The sequence below is a fragment of the Oreochromis niloticus genome, linkage group LG17 (assembly GCF_001858045.2).
Source record: "Oreochromis niloticus isolate F11D_XX linkage group LG17, O_niloticus_UMD_NMBU, whole genome shotgun sequence".
Classification (NCBI taxonomy): Eukaryota; Metazoa; Chordata; class Actinopteri; order Cichliformes; family Cichlidae; genus Oreochromis; species Oreochromis niloticus.
This window is the reverse complement of record NC_031981.2, coordinates 34,007,439-34,035,399: the sequence shown is the minus strand read 5'-3', so window position 1 is coordinate 34,035,399 and position 27,961 is coordinate 34,007,439. Positions and strand designations below refer to the sequence as shown.

Below are 27,961 nucleotides of genomic sequence, written 5' to 3'. Positions count from 1 at the left end.
TGGAGCAGCAGGTGGTTTTAATGATACATGTTCGAAGGTAATTCTGTCCGTGAATTTGCTGCCTGAAATAACGCAGTGTTAAATACAAGCAGAGCTGGGAAAGAACGAGGAAGAAGGATGATCAACAGAAAATTAGCACCTATAATTTCAACTAATTTGAATGCTCATTGATTCAATTATTCTCAACCAAATGTGCCAGATACTTACTGGTTTGTACATTTGGATTTGTAGGTTTTCAGCTTGAAATTCTTAGAAACTGGATGTCTGGGTTTTGTTTTGTTTTCTTTTTTTTGGGGGGGGGGGGGGGGGGGGGTGGGGTGGGTTAGTATTTTCTGACATTTTAAGGTAAACTATTGTTTGAATACTAAAGAAAAACATTTTTAAGCCTATTTCACCTTCCAAGGCTAATAAAAGGAAAGCCCTTCAGAAAGTTTAGTTGAACATTAGGAAAACATGTTCAGCAATAAATTAAAAATAAAATACAATAAATTCAACTAAATGCAGCTTTTGCTAATGTTTTACCACTGTTCGCTAAGTGGTGAAGATATCTGAGATTTCTCAAGTCTCAGTTTTGACCTCTGAGGGCCAGCATATGAATCAAAGTACATGACTAAGGTCTACACAGAAAATAAACACTATGAATAAGTCTTCTGATGCCTCCACATGCAGCATAAAATCAGGGAGGTTATAAGAATTCATACACAAAGACTTTCACATTTATGTGGGGAAATCAGAACCTTGATTATTTATTTTCATCTGCTGCAAACAACTAAGGCATTGGCTAAACTCAAAAGCGTTTTAAACTCTGCATTTATATTGCACATATGTATATACAGTACTGTGCAAAAGTTTTAGGCAGGTGTAAAAAAAAAAAAAAAATGCTGTATACAAAGAATTCTTTCAGAAATATAAATGGTTGTTTATTAGCCCCAAATGTATTCTGCAGCAGGACAACGACCCCAAACATACAGCCAAAGTCATCAGAAGTACTGGAAGTGATGTTATGGCCCCCACAGAGCCCTGATCTCAACATCATCGAGTGGGTCTGGGATTACACGAAGAGACAGAAGGATGTGATGAAGCGTACATCCACAGAAGATCTGTGGTTAGTTCTCCAAGATGTTTGGAACAACCTAAACCGCCGAGTTCCTTTGTTGTTGTAGTGTAGCCAGAAGAAGAATTGATGCTGTTTTGAAGGCAAAGGGTGGTCACACCAAATATTGAATGATTTAGATTCATTCACTGCATGTTGCTGAAATAAATAATTAACACTTCCATTTTTGTGCTGTATGTGAGTAGTTTATGTAATCATTCAATTTTTTCTTTCCTTTCTCTTTGTTGTAAAAATAAAGGTATTTTGAATCAGTGGAAAGCAAATGCATTTGTACTTTTTCAGCCCGAACACTGATGCCTGTTAGCTTCAGCACTCAATCAAGTGGCCCCTCCACTTCCTCCCACCTCTCATTCGTCTGCTGTTCCCTCCAGCCTGAACAGGGGGATGGAGAGATGGATGGCTGAATGAATGCGGGGAACACAAGAGGAATATGCACGTATGTGTGGAGGAGTAGGTCGATAGGCTATTATCATCAGCATATATTAAGCAAACTGTATGGAAATGACCGGAACCACTTTACCATTTGAGATATGGATGGACGGACGGATGGATGGAAGTGGGAGAGGGAGAGAGAGTGGGAGTGAGGAGGGAAAAGAAAGAAAGTAAGTGGGGGAGGAAGGGGACACAAAAGTGAGGCAGAAAACATCAGTGATTGATTAAGTGACTGATGGCTGGAGAGAATGAGGGGAGGTGGGCTGACAGAGAATGTGAGCCAGAAAAGACAGGAAGAAAAACACATAAAAACTTGCTAACCATTATTTTTTGTGGACACACACACACACGAACGCACACACAGACACACGCACACACAGACACAGTCGGGTATTCATATCTTGTGAATCTAATTCAGCGGTCCCTTTTTTTGCGCCACGGACCAGTTCATGTCCGACAATATTTTCACGGACCGGCCTTTAAGGTGTCGTGGATAAATACAGCAAAATAAAACCAGTACCAGTACCAAAAAAAAGATTTATTCATAACACACGGGAAGAGACCCAGGGAAACCGAGTTAACGATAAAAACAATTAAAAACCCTGAAAATTATAAATTTCAAACTCATGGGGACCGGGATTTTGGTCCCCATAAGGGGTGTTGATCCCCACAAGTATAGTAAACTATAGTAAATTTTTGGTCCCCACAATGATATGAATACACACTCATACTCTCACTCACACACACACACACACACACACACACACACACACACACGAGTGGAAGTGGGTAAACTGTGAAACAAACATTATATATCAAATTGAATTCTGTGAAAATGGCATTCAGACTGTCATCAACTTGTGTTTGTGTGCGCATTCGTGAGTAAGGATGCAAAGACTGAGTGAGCTTCTCCCTTTATTTTTTTTCTCCATCTGCACTCACACAACAGAAGACTGGAATATATAAAACATTCAATCATTATTCGAATCTGCACAATTATGCAAATTTAAAATGGGCTTGTGCGTACTGTATCTGAGCCTTGTGGATGCCAGTTGTCATTTAGCTCTCTTTCTCTGTCTGTTTCCATGTGTACAGTCTCTTTAAAAACCCCAACTCCCCTCCAACAAAGACCATAATTTCTGGATCATGGTTTGAAGATTGAAATGTCCTCTTACTGCAGGAGTGTTCACATTAAGACTACTAGACAGAAAAAGACAAAAAAACGAAATATTTCTGATCTGATGTCAAGTTTCCCAGATTTTCCTTCAAAATTATGCTTTAAATGCCTTTGGATGACAAAAAAAAAAAAAAACAGATTTAAGATTGAAATTAGAAACTGTTCCCATTGCAATGATCCTTTTTTTTGTTTTTTCCTATCACATGTGGCTCTACCTTGTCCTCAAGGCGGACTTTGAGAACATTAAAGAGTAATTATATGAGCATATTTAGCACTTCGTGCTTCATCCTCCAAATTATTCTTGATGCAAATCAAAAACAGATTGGCCCAGAAGAAACTCCTTCTCCTGCAATATGCAATTACCCTGTGCCAGTCTAATTACCACATTTTTTTCCACACTTTGGCCAATAGGTAGTTATGTTTGAATAACAGATTACGCTAACCCACTGCACAAACTCAAGTCCAGGGAAAATATGGATTTGTGACTAAAAGCACAGTTTTCTTTGAGCAGTGCATAAAAGAATGCCAAACTGTGATGCTTAAGCCTTCAAATTTCACTCATGCATGCAATACGCTTAGAGTTTTCATCTTTATGTGTCGGAAATCATCATCAGTGCATGCACTGACATGTTTCTTTTTGATGCTGTTTGACTCACCAATCACTATTCGGTGCCCAGTTCAACTGCTTAATACAAATATCTAATCAGCCAATCACATGATCTTTCTTTTAAGCCACACATTGAAAATCTTATAAAAAAGTTCAGATTAAAAGTAAGGTGTGAAAAAACAATTTGTTGCTGCCACCTTCTTACATCACATTGATTATGGTGACATTATTTATTTGAGGGCTCCTGTTAGCTCTTTACAGATGTTGCATGCTGTTTATCATGGAGTGGTGAGATTCATCACAGGATGACCTCGTGTTTCTTCACTGTTCACATGCAGACTATTGCACTGGTATAGTCCAGGGGTCGGCAACCTGCGGCTCTTTAGTCCTTATAGTGTGGCTCCGCGTGGTTTGGGAAAATAAATTAGAAGTATTTAGCTGAAGTGTATTTTGATTATGTTAGTTCTTTTTTTTTAAACTTGTACTTCTAAATTGGAAGATTATTGTGATAGGCCCTAAATAAATATAAAAATAAAATTATATTCTATTATTTTTTTCATCCCTCAAAATAAGCGTCACACTCGCGGAAGACGGTGTAACCGCCGAAACGCCGTGCATTTATCGAGACTTTCGACACCAGGTAGGCCAATTATGGATCTGGATCCACATTATGTCGCCAGCTGTTCTCCACCGTGAACTATGTTAAAAACAAACACCGCTCAGGCCTCACAGATGACAGCTTACAGTCCTGCGTAAAGATGAAAGCCCCGATTTGCAGACGCTGTGCGCAGAGGTTTGGGACCAGAAGTCTCATTGTAAACATATCACGGCAGACCCGACGATGTTTGCATGAACACGCTTTTCAGCATCTCTTTATTGACCACTTTTCACACACGGTTGCTGTACGCATAAAGCCGGCTGTAGCTTTTCAGCTCACACCCTGACAACACAACAGCAGAGAGAGCACAGGCTTTAAGGCGGCGAGGCGTGATTGTGGGTGCTGCTCAGGTGCGTCCGGCTCCCCTGCAGCGGCGCTGCAGACCACGCCCCGCCACACACATTAACCAGGTAAAATACATATTTAGGCAGAATTTTGCAAATATCTATTTTTCATCTTTTAGCACCATAGTGCTTTTTTCCAATTATTTTTTTAAAAGTCAGGTCAAGGCTCCAACAGCCCAAAGGCGATATAAGGGTGGCGGCTCACAACAGTTTTTGTTTGCTACATGGATCATTTTAGTTCAGCTGGGTGTCTTTCCTTTTGTTATATTTCTTTAAGAGTTCAAAATGTGTTAATTACATAAATAAAATGTAATTTTCTCTGTAGCACTTCATGGATTTTATAAGCAGCACACCTTAGTTGTTCACACAAAGCATAAAGGTAAAAAACAATATATACAGTGTTATCTTCATTTTAGATGTCAGAAAGTCTTTGCGGCTCCCAGTGTTTTCTTTTGTGTGGAAACCGGGTCCAAATGGCTCTTTGGGTGTTAAAGGTTGCTGACCCCTGGTATACTCTCATCTATATATCAATAATTGGCTCACTACCACTTCCTATATGTCACCTAAACAGAGTAATTACAGCCTCTGCTCACAAGCCTTTAATACATTCACTCTTCCTACATAACATGCAGAACTTGGGAAAAAGGTATTTTCTTACAATGCTCCTTATACTTGGAACAAATTACAACAGGATTTGAAACTGTGCAGCTCAACTGAACTGAAGGGCTTTAAACTAATTTTAAGGACAACAGAGAAAGCATTACTGGATGTCTGTTCATGTTCTTAATGTGTTATTGTTACTGTCTTTATTTTATTTTCAGGTGCAATTTTTTTGTATGAATTGTAACAACTACAGTATGTTTTAATATGTTGTAGTTTTGTGTGGATATTTAAAACAGGACGCTCTTAAAAATGAGACCTTGTGTCTCAATGAGACTTACCTGTATAAATAAAGGTGAAAATAAAAAACATGAGAGAAACTGAATTAGGCATGTAGATACACTCAAGATGACCTGCATGGAAGTTGATGCAGACAGGCTGGTCTGAGTATCTCAGAAACAGCTGATCTACTGATCTACTTCCACACAACTATCTATAGGGGGAAAAAAGAAAAAGAAAAGAGAAAGAAATAGGAAAACACTCGAGTAAATGGCCGTTCTCTGGGTAAAAATGCCTTGTAGATGCCAGAAGTGAGAGGAGAATGCCCAACAGATGGTTTTGAGTGGACAGAAAGGTAACAGTAACTCAAAAACCCTTCATTACAACTAAGTTATGCAGAAAAGCATCTCTGAACCCACAACTGAACCTTGAAGCAGATGGGTTACAGCAGCAAAAACCACACCAGTTGCCCTTATGTCATTAACTGTAAGAACAGGGATAGGGTTCCCGAAAATGAACAACAGAAGACGGGAAACCCGTTGTCTGGTGTGGTGATTCTTGTTTTCTGCTATCAGATCCAGAGAGTAGGGTTAACATGACATGAAAGCATGGTTCCAACCTAGCCTTATATTAAGGCTAGTAGCGGTGGTATAATGGTGTGGGAGATAACTTTCGTAGCACACTTTGGGCCCTTTAGTATGAATTGAGCATTGTTTGCATTTCACAGCCTACCTGAGTCTTTCTGACCATGTGACCGTATGAGCAGTCTTCTGATGGCTGCTATCAGCAGGACAACGTACCACGTCACTGGTTCACTATACTCAAGTGGCCTCCACAGTTACTAGACCTCCAGTGAAGCACCTTTGGGATGTGGTGGAACAGGACATGTGTGCAAAGAATTAAGGTAGTTCTCAAGGCAAAAATGGGGTACAGCCTACAACTAGTAAGGCACACTAATAATGGGACTGGTAAGTGTATATTTAAATTACTACGTAACATACAACATATTCATGCGAAAAAAAGACACCATGTCTAAGCAAAATGATAAAAGGAATATAAATGCAATATGGCTGAAAATCACACTTATAGCATTTTGCTACATGAAGCACTCTCATCATATACTCAAACATTCCTTACTAGCCAGGGTTTTGACAGCATAATCAGGCATCTATGCTAAATGAGTCAAGCCAAAGTGCTGTGGCACTTGAGGCAACTTCAGTTTCAGCATAATTAACAGCAGCTGATGACTCTTTTTTTTTTTTTTCTTGTTCAGTACGACAGCAAATTTTCACAAAGATATGAAGCACTACAGGCTAAGTTTTCAAGTGGGAATTTACATGTAAAGGAATGCTGCTGATTGAGAACAGCATTTTAGCATTAGACATGTTGGATTTTATTTGTTAATTTTTTTTCCCCACAGGTCTTGAGCTGTATTATTGGTGCTTTCTGTAAATGTGTATAATAAGGTCCATTACAAAAAACACTCAATTCTAACCTAAAAAACTCATCATGCATGTTAAACAGCATATCCAACAGGAACCTAAAGTTCGTCCATATTCAGCACGGCAAAGTGAAAAACAAAATGTCGGGGGACCCGGACTGCCCTCTTGTTGCTACCCACAGACACTTACGACAGACATCACACATGTTGTGAATGAGAGCGATTTATGATTGATTGTTAGCAAACACGTAGTCTGTTATGTGTTGTGACCAAGTCATGACACACATTTCTGACTCAAAAGATCTCTAAAACTTATTTAGATGTACACAGATATAATGCTTTGGTGCTTCCATGCTAATGGCTTTGTATTTTTATTCTGTTCTTAATGTTAAGCCCTTTGCTCAGCACTGTTTTGAAGCGCTTTATAAAAGAGTTGACTTGGCTGGCGGCTCTGCATTGAAGAAGCCTAGAGTGCAGAGAGTTTTGGCAGGAAATTCTTGCTCACTCACGTCTGTATCTCAGCTTGCTGTGCTAAATCTTTTCAGTTTTATTTAATTTCATTATATGATGCCAGCTGAAAACTGGTTCATCATTATTCTTAATTTTTTTTTCCACTGATCTGCTGTGTTTTTTCTTATTCATTTAAACTTGTATTTACCGATATGTTGCATTACTAATATATTATAGATTTTTCTTTATTGACTTCTCAGATCATCAACGGGGAATAATACACAATCCACATCTGAGTGTGGTTATTTATATATCTATCAAGCGTCTGATCAGTGTAATATATGGGTTTTGATTAGATATCATGTCCATGTGATGTGACCATGTGACCAACAACATGTGATTCAAGACTACAACTTCATTATTATCTGATGAAGAGCAGAAGTGCTTGAACTGTTTCATCTACCAAAATCAGAATCAGAATACTTTAATAATCTCTGAAGAAATGATGTGGTTACAGTTGCTTCAAGACAACAACAGTAACAGACTGAACTAAATTAAATAATACAATATATAACAAAATATAAGAGATGGATATAATATACACAAATAGCTCAATTATAATTATAAATATCCAGAAAGGATGCAACAAAGAGGTAAAACTACAGAATGAGAGTTGCTGATTTTCTCAAGGTAAAGACTTCAATATTAACGAGAGAAGACCAATCATTTGGTGATGGTGGGGAAAAAGAACTCCCTTTTAACAGGAAGAGACTTCCAGCACAAAATGACTCATGGATGAGTAACCATCTGCTGTTTGGAGTTGGGATCGAGTGAAAAGAGAAGACAGGAAAAAAATCCCATTGCATTAACATGAGCCAATGGACTGCCTGGAATCACAGTATCATCAGTAAAAACAATTGGCTCAACATGAGAAACGGCAAATATGAATTTAAAGCGGATTCAAAGAATTAATGCTGTCAAGCTCAATACTGCAAAGACACCTTAAAAGCAATTTTTAAAAAAAGCAATTGCCTGTCTACTCTTAAATGATGTTACTATACATGTGACTGTGCATGTGTGTGCACGCACAGCTAGCAATCACTGTGTCCGACAGCTCTTGACCTCCAGTCGTGGTCCCCAGCAAAGCGATGCAGAATGCATCACTGGCAGGGCTCAGGCTCGGGGGAGCACCTGTCAGTTTGTTGGTTTGTGTGTGTGTGTGTGTGTGTGTGTGTGTGTGTGTGAGAGACAGTTTAAATGGTCACGTCAGTTGTCGGGACAGAGTGATGAGGTCAGGACAGCCCTGTCACAGCTGTCTTTGAAGAGAGGTACACGGCCTATCACAGAGACAGCTTTAAGTGCAAATGTCTTTATGACGAGTGCTGGACAACGTAGGGAGAGGTGGAGTTAATCTAAGTAAGCCTCCATTAAAAAAAAAAGAACGTTTGTGGTGAACTTCTGCTAAATCGAATGATTTCACAGATTTATGGTCACCTTTGTGTGCAGCAGGAAGACGTCACTGAATGAGATCATCTTTTCAAATAAAACTTTGAAACACTGCGTTTCACCAAAGGGGGTCAATAATCGTGTCAAGAATCTTATGATTGTACTTGGAAAGATTTAATTAGCTCTACAAAAGCGAGTGCCAGTGATTGAGAGAGTAAAAAAGTACATATTCAAAATCAGCAAAATTAGCTCTTTTTTTTTCTTCCTGTTGTACTAAATAAGGCAACTGTCTGGCTCCCGACAGCAAAAGAAAACTCATTATTTTCATTTCCCTCTCAAGCTCTTTCTGGTTGATTGTCAACAAAGTTGAAGGTGCCTTGGGGATTTTTCTTCTAAAAAGCAGAAAACAACAAAAAAAAAAAGTTAAAAGTGGCCTAACAGCACAAGGAGTGCTCATATCCATCCTCATAAAGCACTTATCATGAAAGCTCAGATCCATGTTCAATGCTTTGCGGTTAACTTCTCAGCTTTTATTCTCACATTGCTGCACATCACCATCTATATCACTTATACACCACTGATAGTGCACACAGATTAGACCTGCTCATATATGCAACCACTAAACCAAGCTCAGTTTAAAACTCAACTGGGAACCTTTAAGTGGAGGCTGCATTTCCTAATTTTTATTTAACCTTCATTCTAATCCCATATCTACTCATACTCTCTTCACTTGGAGCTGATAAAAACATTGAGTTACTAGAATTTTAATCTAACTGACGTCTTAGTTTTTTGTTGTTTTTTTTAAGTTAGCACTAGTGTGATGCTTTGCCTTGTCCGTACTCATCTAACACTGCTCTGAAGGAATTACTTTTTTGCAGCAACATTTATTTCAGCACTGCTTTAAACCATCCATCCATCAATCTTCTTAATCAAATTACTGGAAGTTATATCCTGACCTGAAAGAAAAATCAAAGCTCTTAAAACAGAACTTATCCACTCTTTGAAAGACATTTTTATGTAACATTTGTTCTTTTTTAGTCTCCTGCCTATAAATGTGAGTATTCAACTTGCTCTTAGTCATCATTATTACATCAATAGTTGCATATATGCCACCAGTCATCTTCCTTTGATTGGCATCGTACGCCTCTTCGCTATTTCACCTCATTGCTCCACGACTCGCTGTCCCTCTATTAAGCCTGACACTGTCGGCTCTCCTCCTTCTCTCCATCCTCTCTCTAATAGTTCTGGCATTCTTAGCGCCGTCCTCCTTTACTCCCATCCCTCCTTACATTTCCAACCTGCTGTCCTTTCCTCTAATATGGTTGACATTCTTTACTTTCTCTTTCTTCCATTTCTCCTGGCTGACTCAGGCTAAAGTGCTGCCTGGAGGGCCCTTTCATGGGTAGCAGAATTATAACGCTCGGGGCCAAGGCCACAGGTTAAGTGCACTCCAAACAAAGAAAAAGTGACATAAGGGCTGAGTTCTACTTATGTGCACAGAGGAGGAGGACGGTTTATGCAAGGTGAACTGGAGCTGCTGGCAGTAAGGCATTAGGGAATCATCTTAAAGAAATAAATATGCAACAAACAAATGACCAACTCAGAACAGCTCCTCTTCTATTCTGCAGACAGCATTGATCTCTGACCTGTACGGAAACACATTTAGTATATTGATATTATTAAGTATTAATATCCATGTTATGTCTCTCTTGTAGAGAGCCTGGCTCTCTTGGCTCTTGATGGAGGAGGTCGCATCTTTCTCCCTGTCCCTCCCTTACCTTTCCTTACTTAGCTTCTTTTGTCCTTGTCTAATCTTGTCTAACTCTCAGAGAATCTCTCAGTCTTGTTCTCTATAATCAAAAAATTATGGATTTGATCAACTGGTCTCTTTTTCACCCTAAACCAAACCCAAACAACCACTAATTACATGCAGCCTTCCCTCACCAGCTGGAAGCTCCAGGGCGGAAGCTGGAACAACAAATTCTCCCAGATTACAAGACGGTGTATGACCCTATCCTCCTACTTCCTCAAGGTCACCTGCGATGGATTGGGGATTGTTGGGATTTTCCTTAAAACTGGGTGAAAGAGCACTCTCTCTCAAGTTGGATACAGGATACACACAGACATGTATGTACTCAGACACAGTTATACAACCCCCCCACCAAATGCATTCGATGCTTACTTCCACCTGATGCAGACAGGCGGGTCTGTGTCCACCGCCAGGGTTCGGCTGCAGGACCGGATGGCTGTTGTCTACATCGGCTCTCTCCCATAACCCCTCCCCTGTCACAAGTCGCGTGTTTTTTTATGTTGTATGGTGTTAAGATTCATGTGCTTCATTGTGCTGAGGGGTTTTTTTCTGTTCTCAAACTGCTCTCCCATTAGGAGCTCAGTCTGGGTGGTTCTTATTTTTCCCTCCTCTTCCCGCATGTATTTGTGTATTTCATTGTTTTTCTTACCATCCTACCTCTCTCTGACCTGTCCTAGCAACATCATGTTTGTGCAATGTATGTACGGTCGGAAGGGGTCCTATTTCACTCTGTGTTCGTGTAACATTGCTAGTGACAATTAAACGGCTCAGTCTCAATCAATTATGCTACAGCCAAACAGGGAAAACCGTGGTTGGAGACTGCAGCATGACTAAAATTATTGCGGCTGTGTACATGCAGTCTGCTTGTGATAATATGGCAATAAACTGCGATACAGGTGAAAACTGCACATCTGTTGATGAAAAAGTCACATTAACAACTTACAGTCAGAGTTTAGCCAGACTGATCACAACGTGCTGGCAATCTGTCCGCATTTATAGGTTGCCTACCACCAGGTGACCTGTGGAATCGCATGGTGACTGAAAGTGGTTGCTCAGGTATTGGGGGTGTTGTAGGGTCAATCTCTGGCCAATCACCTGCTCACCTCACCTGCTTTCAATTGGTTGCTGCATGTGAAATAACTGAATGGAATCACCGAGCAACCGCTGAGATTTCTCAGTCAAACGGAGGTTGCTGTCCTATTTCTACTTTAGTGTGAATGAGCTATGATGCATAAGCAAGACTAGCTAGCTAGCAACAGGAGCCAGACTAGCTACAGAGATTCTACAACCTTACCATGGTACCACACTAAAAGCTTTATCAGGCATGCAGCATGACTAAAGGCATGGCAATGTCTGTCAACCAGTGCATCATTTACTAAAATCTGGTAAAGAAACGCACAATCTAAGTATCGACTTTTCTTGTAACGTCACTACCAGGATGGCATCAGAGAACCAAACCTGCGTGGCATTCAAAGCTAGGATTGTGAATGTGGAAAACATACCTGTTAAATGTTAAACAGTAAGATCACTGCATTTATTCACATTGCTGTGCCTCAGCAGACTATTACTAAACTACTAATATGACTGTAGACTCCAAGTCCCTGAATTCAATTCAATTCAATTCAATTTTATTTATATAGCGCCAAATCACAACAAAAGTCGCCTCAAGGCGCTTTATATTGTACAGTAGATAGCACAATAATAATCCATTCACCACAGTCACTATAAGCAAAAAGGATGAAATAAAATTGCCAGTCAGGTTGCAGTTTCTATCCATGTGTGTTCTGACTCATATATCTCACAGTTCCTGAGGTTTAGAGTTAGAGAATATCACAGTAAGGTGACCTTATGACCATAAATAAACAAATAAAAGAAAGAACTCTTGGGTGTTCCGATATCTCTTTTGAATATTGAAACAGAGATATTATCCATACAGACAAATGGCAAACGCAGAGGCCTAATACGTGCCCATCTCTGCCATAAGGAAAGAGATATAATAAATAAACTGTACCATCATTAACATTACACTAGCAAATAATAGCATGAACATTTACATATTTCTTTGCATCCTATTAGATGGTGCAGAGCGTTTCATAAGCTCTTATCCTGAAATATTCTGGTGCATACATGGTGAAATGCAATAATACAACTGCTCTCAAGCACATAATGTACTGTACATAAAAAAAAATGCTGAACTATAGGTCAAAGCCTGCTGGCTTTGCAACAGTGAAGCAACATGAGCTAAACACCCACAAAGCATCATGGGACTAGGATGATGTGGGTGTATTGATTTTTATGTGGGAGTGGGGCAGAGGGGTGGAGCTAAAACTGGAAATGCAGTAGATGACAGATACCGATTGAGTGAACTTCAAATGGGCATGTGGGGGAGGAGTGGATATAATGGAGCAGGGCGAACGGAGCAAGTGAAAAAAAAGACAGATCAGAGTGGGATGGAAGGAGGGAGGGATGGTGTTGAGGGGTGGAGCCGGTATCACAGTTACCACACCTCACCATAGAGACGGTTGCTTAGTGATATGGCGAGGCTGACCAATAGCGATGCTGACCGCTAGAATTTTATGTCAGCAACTCTCACATGGAGGTATTTTTGTGATAAAGAGGTGTGTGTGTGTGTGTGTGTGTGTGTGTGTGTGTGTGTGTGTGTGAACAGAGTGTTTCATATGTCATAATGAGGTGCACATTCATCTGTAAAGTCCTTTCAGCTTCTGCACAATATTACAGTTTTACACTGAAACAGCAAAAATGCATAGCTTTCTGTGCACCGTGATCTCACCTGGCAGAAGACGGGTTTATACGTGTCGGAAAAGAGCTGGGTTAGCTCCTCAGAGTCACAGAGGTCCAGGGGCAGTCTGTCCACGCACAGACACTTGGAGTGCAGGTTTTCCTCCTGGCTCAGCTGGTTGACGTCCATCCACTGCACCATTAGCGAGCGATCCCCCTGCAACAAGCACCAGTGAGACACAGAGTCAGACAGTAAGGCAATGTTAGGTCCACTTATGTGCCAAGTGCATTTGGTGACACTATACTGCAAATTAAAAATGTTTGTATTGTACTCAATTTATCATGGTTACACTTTGTGAAGTTATCCCACAGAGAGTACAGCGCTGTTTGTACATGTCTACTTTACTTTCAATTGGAAAAAAAGAGCCTGTTTGTGTTTTTACAACATATTTCACCTGATTTGAAAAGCTGGGATCCGTGAATATCTTCCCAGCTTTACAGCGGTCACATATATAGCTCGCTTTTTTGTGTGTAATGTCTTGCTCTCTGCTGTGTCTGGGAGTAAAAGGGGTGAAACACCAGCTCAGAGAGTAATCTAATTCATTCAGCATCTGACTGATCCGCCTGTCTGGACACTTGAAATCGGTAGGTGGTTGCCAGGTCGTGGTGAAGGTGGTACAGACTGTGTTTAACCGACAATCTAGCAACTTGGTAAGATTAGAGGAACTAACCAAACATAGGCATGCGTGCATTCCAATTATTCATTAAAAAAATTGGGAGGACACCAGGAAATGTTCTCAAAATACAGAAGAAACTCAGGAAAAACTGGCATGTTGGCGAGTACTTTAAGATGCTCAGCTGGCGTCACGGGCACTTGCTAAACTCTGCAAAACATTAATGCGAGATACAGTCTGTGCTCTTGCCTCTGTAAGTGCTGGTTTGAAAGCCTGTCAGCCCTTGAGCTCTACTTCCATTTGCAGATTCTGATTCACTTTTCACAAATGTGAGGTCATAGATTATTGTATGCAATAAACAGATTCTGATGCACTTAAATTTAAGCGATTATGATTTCAGCATTTCTTCCCACAGATAATTTTAGCACTTGGACAAATTTTCTTTGTGTGTTTGTGTGTGCGTGTGTGAGTGTGGTTTGTTCAATTCATAAACTGAAACCAAACTCAAGCAGCAGGGCCTGCATTTTTACTGATTATGTTTTTTTCTCTTCTACTGCCAGTTTCCATCAACCTCAACAAATGGTGGTCGTCGATCGAAACAAGTTTCAGTCGAGCTTTGTCTACATAAACCATGCATAAAGTATATAAGACAAAAGAAATAAGCAGCCTGTGTTGTCTTGGCAACTAGTCTAATCCAGTATAATCAATCCCTTTGTTGAATATTCGATGTTTCAGTCCATGTAAAGAAGATGCTTTGTGGCCTAAGCTACTCCTTTCCCGTCTCATTACATGTACCTGCTGCAGTAGATTTTTAACACTTGCTCTGACATACCATTGGGCGGCCCAGGAGCTCCGAGCGGGCCCGTGAAGCAGAATCCTTCTTCATGTATTCAACAAACCCGTATCCTTTGGAGTGGCCCGTGAGCTCACTGTACACCAGGAAGGAGCGCTCGATGTTCCCATAGGAGCGCACCAGCTCCTCAAACTGCTGGGCGGTGAAGGTGTGGGGCAGGTTGGTGAGGCACAGCAGGGAGTCGGTGGGCTGCAGGGTGACGTTGATCAAACGCCCACGGACAGTGCTGTGGTGGAGGGAGCGGATGGCATCCTGAGCCTGGTCCCCGTTCAGCAAAGTCACAAAAGCTGGAGGAGGGGACATTATGGAGACGGCGACGAGGGGAAAAGACGGACGAGGAACAAGGACACACACAAAGAATAGGGATACACAGACACGGATGGACGGGAGGACCGGGACAAACACAAACATACATTTAAAGCGGACATTCAAAAAAACGTGCATAAAGAAGTTTGCGGGGGATGCGGGATGGAGACACACAGTCAAAGAACATGCTCAAAAGAACTCACATGAAAAGCAAAGAAAATGAGCGACAGGCCAAATGTGGCGGGGTTAAAAAAAAGAAAGAAAAAAGGGGGGATGAAAGAGGAAATTTAGGCACAAACAACCAAAACCACAGACACACAGTCATAAAAGACAGACAGACGCACATACACAGAGAGAAAGACAACACATTAGCTAGAAAGCCAATAGGGAGGCACTATGTAGGGGTGGGGGACCCAATGTGACACACACACACGCACCCACACACACACCTCACCTCACTCTACTTAAAAACATCAACCTGATAAATGAGAGAACCAACAGCACTAACAAATGCAATGTTAAAAGTAGAATTTAATGAGAATTAAAAAGATCTACCTGATAAAATATCAGCTGTTTTCAAAATAACTTGAAGCAACAGGAGTTCTGTGCACAGAGGCTGTCAGTGCTTTGTTATGTTATTTGGAGGAAGGAAGACGTATTAAAATCAGAGAAAGTGGCATGTCCTGAAAGTCTAATGAAATTTGAAGAGCTTTTTCTCTCCTATAAACTGTTCAACAGGGAGAAGAAAAAGACGTAATAAAGGCCATCACACACACATACGCACATGTGTGTGTGTGTGTGTGTGTGTGTGAGAGAGTGAGAGAGAGAGAGAGAGAGAGAGAGAGAGAGGAAGCAAGAGAGAGAAAGAGAGAGAGACGAAATACAAAAGGCATCGTTAAAGGGAGGGTGAAAAAAACGAACCTCCAAAAACCAATTAAAGCCAGCATTATGTTAACTGATCTCAGGGGGACTGACTGCAAGGAGTGTGTGCTGCTATTTAACTTGTTTCCAAACGAGGGTGTTTCACTTGTGTATCCCACTGCAGATTGTTTATTGGCCTTGCAAAGGGAAGTGTTGATCCTAAATTAATAAATATTAAGTTATTCACATTTGAGAAGATGGGTTTGCTCATAGTAATATTAGCTTACTATTTTCACAAGTTTCTGACCAGTACTGCTGTACAAAAAACATAAAATACTAAAATAATAACACAAACTGATTTGAGTTAATAAAGCTTCGCGAATAGGACCATGCACTGTGATGCTAACAAACAACTTAGTCTAATCTGCCACATTTGAACTGAACTGCTTAACAGATGAAAAAAATAAATGCATGACATTTTTACTTTGCTCAAATGCACAAGGTATACCCCGTCTGGTGCAGCAGAATACAAGAACTGCACGACTTTGCACGCTGAGCCTCGGTCAAAGTTTGATTTAATCAAAATCCAACAACACTCTGAGCTCTTCACCTGGAGAAAAATACCACTGTGCCTCAGGAAAATCCTGCTTTGTTGATGCACTGCCACCCCTGCAGTCACGCACCTGTGTGACAACCTCTGGTCTTTTATCATAGCTCATCCTCACCAGCTGTGATCCTGACCCTCAATTCATGCACATGTTGTTCCTGAAATGGTGTCTTAAGAGCTTCATGATTGTACATCATTCACCGCCTTTATGTATAAACTGACTACTGATGGCAAAGCTACTGCTTGTTTTTTTTGTAAATATGGTCCTATTACATACATCTCCACTGTCGTCACACTGGTTGAAATGTGTTTCTGTTCATAGTTTCAAACTTAATCTTTTCTGCTTTCTTATTCCACTGGGATTGACCAGTACTGTGAAAATAAAATACAAATATAGAATATGTTAGTCATTCAGTACCTTGATAATAGTAGTCAGTCTACTAATATGTGATGGTTCAAATAATTAGAAATGAAAAACAGAGGCAGTCCGAGTCTTATTTTCCCCACACATTTCAAACTACTATCCCCATTTGTACTGGTTTCTGAAGTATCCTTTTTAGGCTTTCTCCATAATAATGCTACATTATTTGAAGTGAAAGTCAAAGCCTGGCATCTGGTAATGTAGAGCATTAGCTGAGTATCACTTTTAGCCCTCGTCTCAAATTACTGGTGACAAGAAAGAATCCACATCCAGCCGAGCTGGTGTTGAAATGCAGCCCTGTTGAAGCAGCTGAAACCAAAAAGGCTCAAATATTAGAAGAATTCTACCTGTATTTAAATGATACAGGCTAAATCTAAGATAGAGGTCACAGTCCTGGATCTTTTTTTCTTATGTATATACAGCGAAATAAAAGCTAATCTAATGTCCTTCAATGTTTTAACCGTATTTGGTAACAAGGTCAACATTAAACCATGTTATCAGTTGTCAAAATCACAGATTAGGTCACTGTGAATGTTACCAGTGATTCAACATCAAGCTGAGGGTGAGCTGTGCTCCACTGGAATGTGTTGTTATGTTTTTACCACCAAAGCACAGTAGTTCTGTTCTCTGGTACAATTTTAAGTGTTAATCAGTGTAAAAACAAGTATGCAAATCTGTGCGCTTCTACAACATAAGTAAGGAAAAACCTGATTGTTTTTTGAGCCCTTCCAGACTTCAAACAGATCATTTACAACCTACACACCTAACTCTGCATAAATATACGCTGCTATTCAAGAGTTTCGGGAACTGCTTAGATTATTATCCATCATGCAGCACTGTCAGGGAGGCATCTGACTGGTCCCAAATTCATTTTGCAGCATGACAATAATTGCAAACGCACACACAGAGTCACAGAGAACTAACTAACAACAAGAAAAACAAGAGCCCTGCAGCAGATGGTGGCCCCCACAGGGCCCCTGTTTCTACACCACCGAGTCAGTGTGGGATTTCACGAAAAAAACGGAAGCAACGAAGTGTGGAAAGTTCCTCAAAATGTTTGGAACAACCTTGAATGACTACGTGCAATTCTACCTCAGAGAACTTGGACTGCTTTAGGGCCACAACACATACTAATCTACACCATCAACGTGTGCAATCTTTTAATGTCGTCAATTAAAATAAGACAACAGATTACCGGCTACCGCTACGTATCTTTAGTCACCTTCAAAACAATTCAGGATCAAAAATAGCACAGCATAATGCCAAGTTTCGTGCCTGATCTTGAGTGCACAACAAGTAGTCTGGCTCCACAGGCAATGGAAAGTTCAAAGCTGGAGTTTAGGTACCAGGACCACAAATCACTGAGTGATTGTTTGTTCAATTATTCAAATGAAAACACTGACAGCTGGTGTTTCTGCCACTCATCACAGGGAGCAAACGCTGACAAGAAAAAAAAAAAACGGAATTACAAGTGGTTTGTGGTGCTAAAAAAAAGGTTATTATCAATCACGTCTAAGTGATTACACAGTCAAAACTCAATACTTTTCTGTGGCTTTCTCAAACCATTCCTGTATTAGCATCTTCACCTTTAGTGTATGTTTCAAACAATCCTCCCGAGTTTAAATTTCAAGAAAACCTCACGATCCTCAGTGTTCACTCAATCAAAAACCTTGAGGTTTTTAGTGTCGTTTTAAATTAAGACACACTGTTGGCACTTAAGTACTGCGGCACTGGGGGAAATAAGTAGGAGTAAGTAGGTTTATCCTAACTGTAAAAGGTAAATTACAAAAACCCTCAATTTCATTTGCATTTCAGTGATGGAAATAGATACTTGATCATTTCCGTTAGGTGTCTTAAACAACAAAAAAATAAAGCTTTACCAAACCAGGATTCAGTTTACTTCATATGCACTATCAATGAGTGAACAGTGGGGAACAGCCCCAGAGCTACATGCGAGGATCACGGTAATGATTTCAAAGCAGCTGGTTAAACATTTGTAATACATCACGCTGTAACGGTCTGAAATCCTGCACTGCCTGCAAAGTTGCCCTGGTCAACAAAGCCCATGTTCAGGCACATGTGAAGCTAACCAGTGAACACCTGAAGGTTTCTGATAAGACTTAATGTGTTGTGGTTGAACGATGGGACATCAATCCACTCGCTGCATTTGGGAGGACAAGAATCCTGACTATGACCTCCAAGAACACCACCCAAAACATCACACAGGGTGGTGCAATCATCAAACTGTTGGAATGTTTTTGTGCTAAAGGTACGGGATGACAACACGGCATTGAGTGAAAGACACAGAAACAAACACAACAAGGTCATGGCGAGACCTAACCAATCTCTGGACCTTAATCCAATAGATGACCTATAGAGAGAAATTTAGCTTTATGTATCCAAGTCACAACGTAGAAAACTGGGATTCCAATATCTGCAGAGAGGAGCGGTCGAATATCCCTGCTGAGACCTGTGCAAAGCCTAACAGCTATGCCTGCCACAACACTTACTGCACCAAGTCCTAACAGCATGTATTCCAAGTAGATCAAATACTTTCCCTCACCAAAATGCAGATTTCATACATTAAGACAAAGTTAGTCATCCTTCATGAAAATTATTTTAAATTTAGGTTACATTGTTAAGTAATAAAAATGTAAATAAAACTAATTTTTCAGTGGACGACCCAAAGGCATTTACTTTGCTATATCATTCCTTTTGTACCACAGAAAAAGGAATTCCCACACTTACAAACATAACTCACCATCATTAATCAGAGTTGTTCCGTTTCAGCCAACTGGACTAGAACAACAATCTTTCTACAAAGGTGCAGTGTGTCAAATCTATTTATTGCATGCAAAGGCATCTCAGAGGTGGTGCAAAAACATCTGTAGTGCAGGACGCCCCCACTGACCTGCTCATGACTTCATCTTTCATCTCACATCAAAGCTACTGTAGGTACCTACATACTATCCTTCAGAAACAGGGCTAGGCACACAGAGATCAGACACAGTCTCGACAATTCTTTCATTCTTTACTTAAAAAACTCCAAATGCCACAAAACCATATGCAGTCATTCAGGATGGAGTTTATGTGCAGGCCGTGTGGGCACTGAAATCCGGAAAGAAAAAAATTAGCCAAAAAGAACGCTGAAATGAGCAACATCTGCTCCACAGGCTTCTTTTTATTTATTTTTTCCAGAGAACATAACTGTAGTCAGATCTAATGCAAGGTCAGGATCATTCTCACGCATGAAAACAAAAATCTATCGCAACTTCTGTCCGTCTTTGTGCCTTCGTGAATCAGCCTGCCTGTATTCATCTTTCTCCCTCCACTGCATCGGTATCTCTATTGATCTCTGTGTATTGTCTTTTCTGAGCCTGTTCTTCCCACCTCGCTCCAGTCTGACTCCTGTATTTCTTCACACCTACTGTCTGTTTCTGGTTTTTTTGTTTTGGTCTCTCTCGCTCCTTCTCACCGAGCATCTCCACTTCCATGCGCCTGTGTCCGACTTCAGATTCCTCCTCCACCCGAATCAATTTCCTCAAACCCCATCTAATACTCTTACACATACACACACACACACTCACACGCTCAGTAATGGATCTCTTGCACTGAGCTGAAAGCCTAATCTGGTTTTAACCCACTAAGTATGCTACCTAACATTAGGCATTAGGAGGAGATGGAGAGAATATGGTTGAGGTTTTATGCTAAAGCCCTCTCCCTCTCTTTCTATTGCCTTTAATGACACAGTGCAGTCTGACAAGCGGGGGCTGACGTCAAATTCTGCTCAATACTTTCTCCACCAGTGAAAGGGAGAACTCTAAGACTCCTAAATAGCTTAGAAAATAATCTTATAATTCACAGCGTGGCAATCACTGAGTGGGCTACCAAGTGAACCTTTGACAAAAACGAGAGAGCGAAAACATGAACAAAAAAAAAAAAAAAAAAAAAAAACAGAAAGAAAGAAATCACAAAAGCTCAACGTCTTAATTATGGGTCTCTTTTGAACATGTCGATTATTCCCTGTGTTCCAATGAAAGAGTGTGTATGGGCACAGGAAAAGAACAGAAATCTTCCATTGAAAATCACCTCGAAGGCTGCAATTCAGCTGCCACCTTCCCCCGATAAAGGAGCTAATTAGAAACAAGGGAGTTACGAGCGACGCAGCGGACCCCCCCTGAAAACACGAGGGGCCGGTTCTCGTGCTGTGTGCCAGGAGGTCCCGCCGTTTCATCTCGCCCCTGAGGCCAAGATGAAAGTCTCAGGTGGAGCGCGGAGTCTCAATAATAAACAGTTCAGTAGGTTGAAAGGAAAAGCTCCAGACTACGTTCAATCCACACGATCTTTGTGTAACACTGTGATTTTAGATAAATGGCTGCAAGTAACATCTACGTTAAATAGTATCACAGTGGCTAAAAATGTATGAGTAATATGTAGAATGTAATGGAAATGTTAACTTAAAGCAACATAACATATTGTATCATATAATGTAATATTGAACAATAACTACTGTTTCATCTTATTCACAACACTTCTGTTATCAGTACACATATGATCAGGGTTTTTTCGGCCTTTAGCCATGCCGCAAAGGAAACTTCACTAGCACTGTGGAGCTAAACACATTTATATTTCAAGGTCATTTGTATGGCACATTTAAAACAACCAGAGCTGACCAAAATGTTTCACAGGGACAAAATTAATAAAGAAATACAATTAATTATTAATTATAAATGTATAAATTAAAGGTCAGAGAGTAGAAATGAGTCTTAACAAAGTCTTAGAAACAGTTTGGGCAGTTCTTATATGAAATGGTAAGACTGAGGCAACAGCTGAGAAACTTTCTTAAAGTATGGATCCTGGAAAATTGAGGATCAACTGATTACCAGACCAGCCCATCCAGAATATTAAAAAAGAAACAATAAAATCTTAATAATCAACCCTAAAATTGACAGGAAGCCAATAAAGTGAAGCTAAACGGTCAAAAATATATCAGAGGAACACTTACACTCATATAGTATTGGTCCACATATCAGATGTAATGCATTCTGAGTAATGATACACTCATTCTAAGGTTGTACATCTACAACTTACTGACATTTTTCCTGCATTTAAAGACCCGACATGAAGAGAACACATTTCAGTCAGTGAGCAATAATTAGCTGGTTAAATGTCAAAAAATGTCAGTTTTGGATCACTGGTAAAATAAATAAATACATAAATGGTTTTTTGGGGGGTTTTTTTTATGTTAACCTCCAGATGTACAGTGAACTATCCAGTGACCGAACCTAAATTCAGTTTTTTTATCCTGCCTGTACGCTCTCACCTCAGCAATAAAACAAGGCTGATATTTTTCATTTTAATCATCTTAGCATGTTTCAGATAAATAAAAACACAAACCTTTATTTCTTAAAGGCTATCATGTAACAAATTTATCATAAATTTACTCCTGTTCTTCCTGCTAAAGATGAGAAGTTCTTCAGTCAGAGTCAAAGATTTGCTTTAGAGATAAAACGCGGACAAGAGGAAACCAGGGAGGTGAAGACAGTGTTTAGAAACTATACCTTCATTGCTCTTTCAACTTAAACTAAAGTCATATTATCTTTATATGAGCTGACGTTAACAGGCTGGAAAGGATGAGCTCTTGATCTGTTTTTCTCTCTCTCACTTACACACACACACACACACAGACACACACACACACACACACACACACACAGTAGTGAAAGTCTCCTCTGAATCATACTATGACTCCCTGAAGGATATTCTTGACTGAACTGCGAAGTGTATAAATCCTCAGATCACAGCACACAGCATCTTTGAGAAGATCACAGGCTATCCCAACATTTACATTGTCTGAAACACGCACGTTACAAAAAGAAACTCTTCGAATAAAGATTGGGGGATGTGACAAGAAAGGAAAAAAGGTAAGTGGGCTACTTTGCCAGATAGTCAAATACCTGTGGTACTCCACCATTGCTAAGTATGACCACAAATATAAAACCCACACAAAAAGACACTAAAACAGCCTTTATGGTGCCTCTTAGATCTGTAGCACTGATAAACTCTTGTCATCCTTTTGCATCTCTTCCTCCGTGCCTCTCGCTGCCACAGTGTCTACACGAGTAAACACTTCAGACGAGCTGCATCCTCCTCGCTCTCCAGCGCTCCTCACATCCTCAGAGCCCTTTGTCTTCCAACACATCGGCCCTCCCACACACTCCTCTCTGTCTTCAACACCTCTTCTTGTTTTTCTCTCGTCTCTCACACATTTCCATCCATTAGTACCCCTACAGTCTTCCAGCAGATAGCCACTTCCATAGTAGTCTCAGTGGGCTTCAGGGTCTCGGCTCAAGTTGGGTAAATAGATTGAAAAACGTATATTTTTTAAACAGCTCATTGTGCTATAATGTTTGAAAAGATCACAAGCATATCAGAATCTCACTACATTTGAGCAGCAGTGCAATAAAACCTTCTAACTTATAGGTTTTTGCTTCTCTTTGACATCATTTTATAGCCAAATATGCAAAAGATAGAAGCTATTTTCACACATGAACTTCAAAAGTGGTTTAAAGATACCATATTGAGTGCAGTGGCCTCATAACACTGGCATTAATCTCCCATGTTAAAATGCTCTTCTTCCATTAGCAGATGGTTTGTTTAAAGCCGAATAAAGAGTTCTGGTTTCCAAATACAAGTTCAACCTTCATGAAACTGTACAGAGGGCAGTTCTTTGGGTGGGTGGGTTATTTAGCTATTTATTTTTTAATAGCTCATCTGTTTGTATTTTGACAAGACTTAAGGTTAGAATGTAGCTCCTTTAATTTTCGGGTATAGGTGCACGTGCAGCTATTTTTCCTGGCTCGGTTACTGAACCGGACAACATCTAGCAACATCCAACATCCAGCAACATCCTTGTGACTAGAGAGGAAAATAATTAAATAAATAATTAAAATTGCATTGAGGTTTTTTTGTAATCGGCGACTGATTGTAAGTAGCTGCAACAACCATTTAGTTGCAGAGAAGCTGAGCATGCAAAATCCTCAACATCGACCACTTTTGAACACGAGGAGATTGTACAAGTCACCTGGTTGGAGGCAAACTATCTCCAAACAGTTGTGGACCAACTGAGGATTGACTGCAATCAGTCTCAGACAGACTGGTGAAGGTTTGCAATAATTGCGCTCTAATTTCTTATATAAAAACAAAGCTGAGAGCCTAACTTCCTGCAACGACGCTGGTATTTGTGGAGGAATTTCTGTGTGAATCTGTGAAGTTGGGGCTGGGCTAATGTGAATTTCTGTATATAACAGATTTATGGTTTTCACAGATTTATCTCAGTTGATTATCACATATACTGTAGATTTCACGCAATAACAAACCTGACCCCATTCAATCACAAATCAATATCAGAATGATAAATAAAGCAAAAAGGCAAAAGAGTGAAAGTGGTGGCCCCTGGTTGTCATCTTCAAAGCAACGAGATCGCAAGGTCAGTGCGTCGTGCGCAATAAGTTTGATCATGTAGCTTCAATGGAATTGACAATTGTGCTGTGAGGTACAGCTCAAGCTGTGTGTTCCAGTTGTGTTTTTTTCTTGGTAGTCGTTAACTTAGAATGAACTAGCAGGTATGTGTTCCTGTGTGAAGCACTCACAGTCTATGGATGCAGCTTGTTAAGCAAGCTTGCTAGAATTAGCTTGCTAACATTAGCTGGTCATGTAGCACTGACACATTAATGCTGTAATGGTTAGTAATGGTGTGGCTTCAAAGTACGGATTCCAAAATTCCAAAATACATTGTAACGGTTGCATATTTTATATACAGATTATGAATGGGGCATGGAAAAGAAAGGACATGAGGGACTCTCACTTACAAATGGACGCTGATGCTGTACGAAATTTGTACTGGTTAGCTTCAAATAATTAGTGCAAGACGATTCATATTTTTGGGTTCTTCTAAACAGCTCGTCCATGGATTCTGAAAGACGTTCAGGACCAAAGTCCCTTTTTAAAGTACAAAGAATTATTTAAGGAAATATTGCAACCATTGAGAACAAGCGTGGAAGAATCTGGAGAATCTGAGCTTAAATTTACCAGGAATAAGAAAAGCAATGGCGGTTGACCAGTGTGAGTGTATCTAAATTCACTTTTTAAATAATTAATTTTACAGAGGAGGATATCAATAAGTAGTGTTTCATCATCAAACCTTGTGGTAAATGCAGGATATCGGTTTTAAAACATGAATATTGAAATTATATAGAAAAGTATTCGAGGTTAAGGGCAGAGGTGCTGTGTTATATAGATGGATAGAGGTGGAAAGATGAAGGGATGGATGGATGAGATGCATAAGTGGCGGTGCTGAGTGGATCTAACACCCGGCATCTCTCAACCAGCCGCCCACTCTTCCGCCCACAGCTACATTGTTCACTCAGCTGCTCTATCCCTCTGAAACATTTCACTCTAAAAATTCAGTCATCTTTTATCATTTGCAAACATTTTGTAGTACACACATAGACATTTGCATTTCAAGGGCAAAGATGGCCATGGAAAATGTAAAGATGTTTAATTAGTATTTAGTACGATGACTCGAACAGACAGTGCTTTGTGGAATCAGCTGCAAATATTGTGGACAGTAAATAATTGAATGAATTTAAATTGTGCCCATTATCCCTCTCCTGCTGGTCATTCCACCATCAGTTCATCACTTATTGATCCTATGAACAGATCACTCCGTCTCTATCATTCATTCTGCGGTGTCCAGCCCTCCGTCTGTCTCCTTTATCATTAGTCACACAACCTGTCATTTTAAGCCAATCCTAACCTTCAGCCTCTATTTATCAATTCACTTTCTTCACTTTCTTCCTCCATGCATACCTCAAAATGTTTCTGTCACTCCTCCCATGTTGCGTTTTGTGCCACTTTCTTACTCCTTTCTCTTGTAGCACCTCAGCCCGGAGTAAAGGAATAACTGCAAATAAATCAGGCTTTTCAACATACCACTGACCCTAGAACTACAGACTCTACAAAGTTTTTCAATCCAGTTTATTTGCAGAATAAGTAACAACATAAATTTAGGTTTAAGTAAGTTTTTGACTGATTAAAATATAAAAATATGTGTGATTTCTTGTTTTAATGAAAGGCGGTCTAATTAATTTGTTAAGCACTGTAAACATTTTAAGATTCTCTCAGTGCAAGAAATTAGAAAAGACAATAGTTTTAGGTTATCTGAGGCAGCGCTGTGCTTTTAATGAATTGGCTCCATAGTTTCAATGCTTATCAAGTAGAATTAGGTTGCCATGGTTACAAATGAGAAGTAGGAGGAGCGGTGGTTGAATAAAATAGGAAATCTGATGATGATGATGCTAACCAGATGACACTCTCGGGTGTTTTTTTTTTCTTAAACTTTTTACAGATAAGAATAATTAACAGATTAACTCATAATGACTATCATCATTTGTAGCATCATTTGTGTATATTGTGTACTGACGTAGCTCCCACACATATTAGTGACACCACGCAGAAGCACCTGTGGAAACATTGCACTGAACAAACATTTCTATGCACCGCAAGGCTTTAAAGAAATGGCCGGTAAAAAAGACAAAAAAGACAACACTGGGACATACAAGAAAATATGAATATTCAAACTACATCCTGACAATACCTCGGGGAGACACACAATGTATACTTCCTCTTTTGTGTTTCTGTAGACAGCTGGTTATCACAAGCTGTTCTAATCTTTTGTGTGCATTTGTGCTCTCAGTGAACAACAAAGCAAGGTTGAGCACCCTGATAACGCCATGAGTATAAGTATCAGACCTTATCAGTATGTGTGTGTGTAGTGGGCGTAGCATGTAGCCGTCTTGTGTGTTTGCGTACAGACACTTGATTTGTACAGAAGCGTTCCACCAAAACGAGCATGCTCATGTGTGTCCTTATGTATGTGGGTGGCTGTGGGGGTTTTTTTTTTATATGCATTGGTGTGAGCTGCAGATAAGGCAAACACCATCTCTGCTCAATGAAGATATGAGTTGGGGTGAGGGGGGAATCCTATCTTCAGATGTTTATGAATGTTTGTGAATTAAAGTAACATCTGCATTTTTCATATTTTAGAGATGCCTTTTTTTTGACAGGATAATTTCAAGAGCCTTAATGTTTTTTAAATGATTTGCACCGCAGCCTGTACAAATCATTAGACTCATCAGTATCAGACCAAGACACCATGTTTCTATGTCATGCTCAACCCTGCTGTTTGCCATATGAGTTATTTTCAATATCCCATAATCATTCTTGTTGAGCTAAAAGGGTATAAAGTAAATCCTGCTGGAAGCATAAAAATCTGGTTTCAGTGTGGTAGTGGATAACTTTTTTTGGGGGTATAAGAGTGCTTTGTTGATTCTGTTAAGAATTACTCGACTATTTAAAAAGGTCAGCGGTTGGATGGAATAGCTTTCAAAACCTGTTTTTAATAGCTTTTGACTTAAAAGGCTTCTATGTTGGTATAATTGTGCATTCTCTACATAAAGTAGGAAAACAACAACACGAATTTACGAAGGCAATGGGATAAGAGTTAGTGGCAAGGATTTGATGTCAGGCGGCTCCACTGTGATAAAAACTAAAAATACTTTATCCTAAAACTTGGGAAATTACGACGTTATATCAGCCAAAACATAAAAAATCAAAAATAAATCAAAATAAGTCACTAAGTGTAATATAATACTATAAGAACGATGTTACAGAAGTTGGTTAGGATCTATTAATTATCAATAGCCACCACATTATGACGACCTCTGTGTCAGCTGACGGAGGAATCTAGGAATCAGGATTCAGACAGCAACAGCAACAATGAATTTCCTTGGAAAGTAATGCGGATACATTACAACAGCTAGCAGTTCAAAATTCTGGGCATACAAACGTTTGCTGTAACATATCTAGGATTACACCACTTTCCAGTCACAACTACTGCAATCCCTCCACATTTCTTATTACCACTAAGATTAACTTCCCTGCCTGCCCAAAATATCCTGAAGCCAGATACGGTTGTACGGTGATACAGTGAGGTGGGGGTGGCAATGTCTCAACGCAAAGCTGTAATGCTCCAGGAAGCACCCTGTTTCCTCTCGTCTTAATCATCCGTATTATTATCCA

The 27,961-nt window shown here is 39.9% G+C and overlaps 1 protein-coding gene across 2 annotated transcripts in view; it reads right to left on the bottom strand.

Annotated features, from left to right (window-relative positions):
* Positions 1–27,961, bottom strand: part of raver2 (ribonucleoprotein, PTB-binding 2) — a 97,160-nt gene that overhangs the window by 33,134 nt on the left and 36,065 nt on the right. For both annotated transcript variants that reach the window (XM_013275818.3, XM_013275819.3), the window contains exons 3-4: positions 14,604–14,911; positions 13,150–13,314 (exon numbers count right to left, since the gene is read on the bottom strand). In XM_013275818.3, the coding sequence (XP_013131272.1) occupies positions 13,150–13,314; positions 14,604–14,911 (473 nt within the window). The remainder of the gene's footprint in view (positions 1–13,149; positions 13,315–14,603; positions 14,912–27,961) is intronic.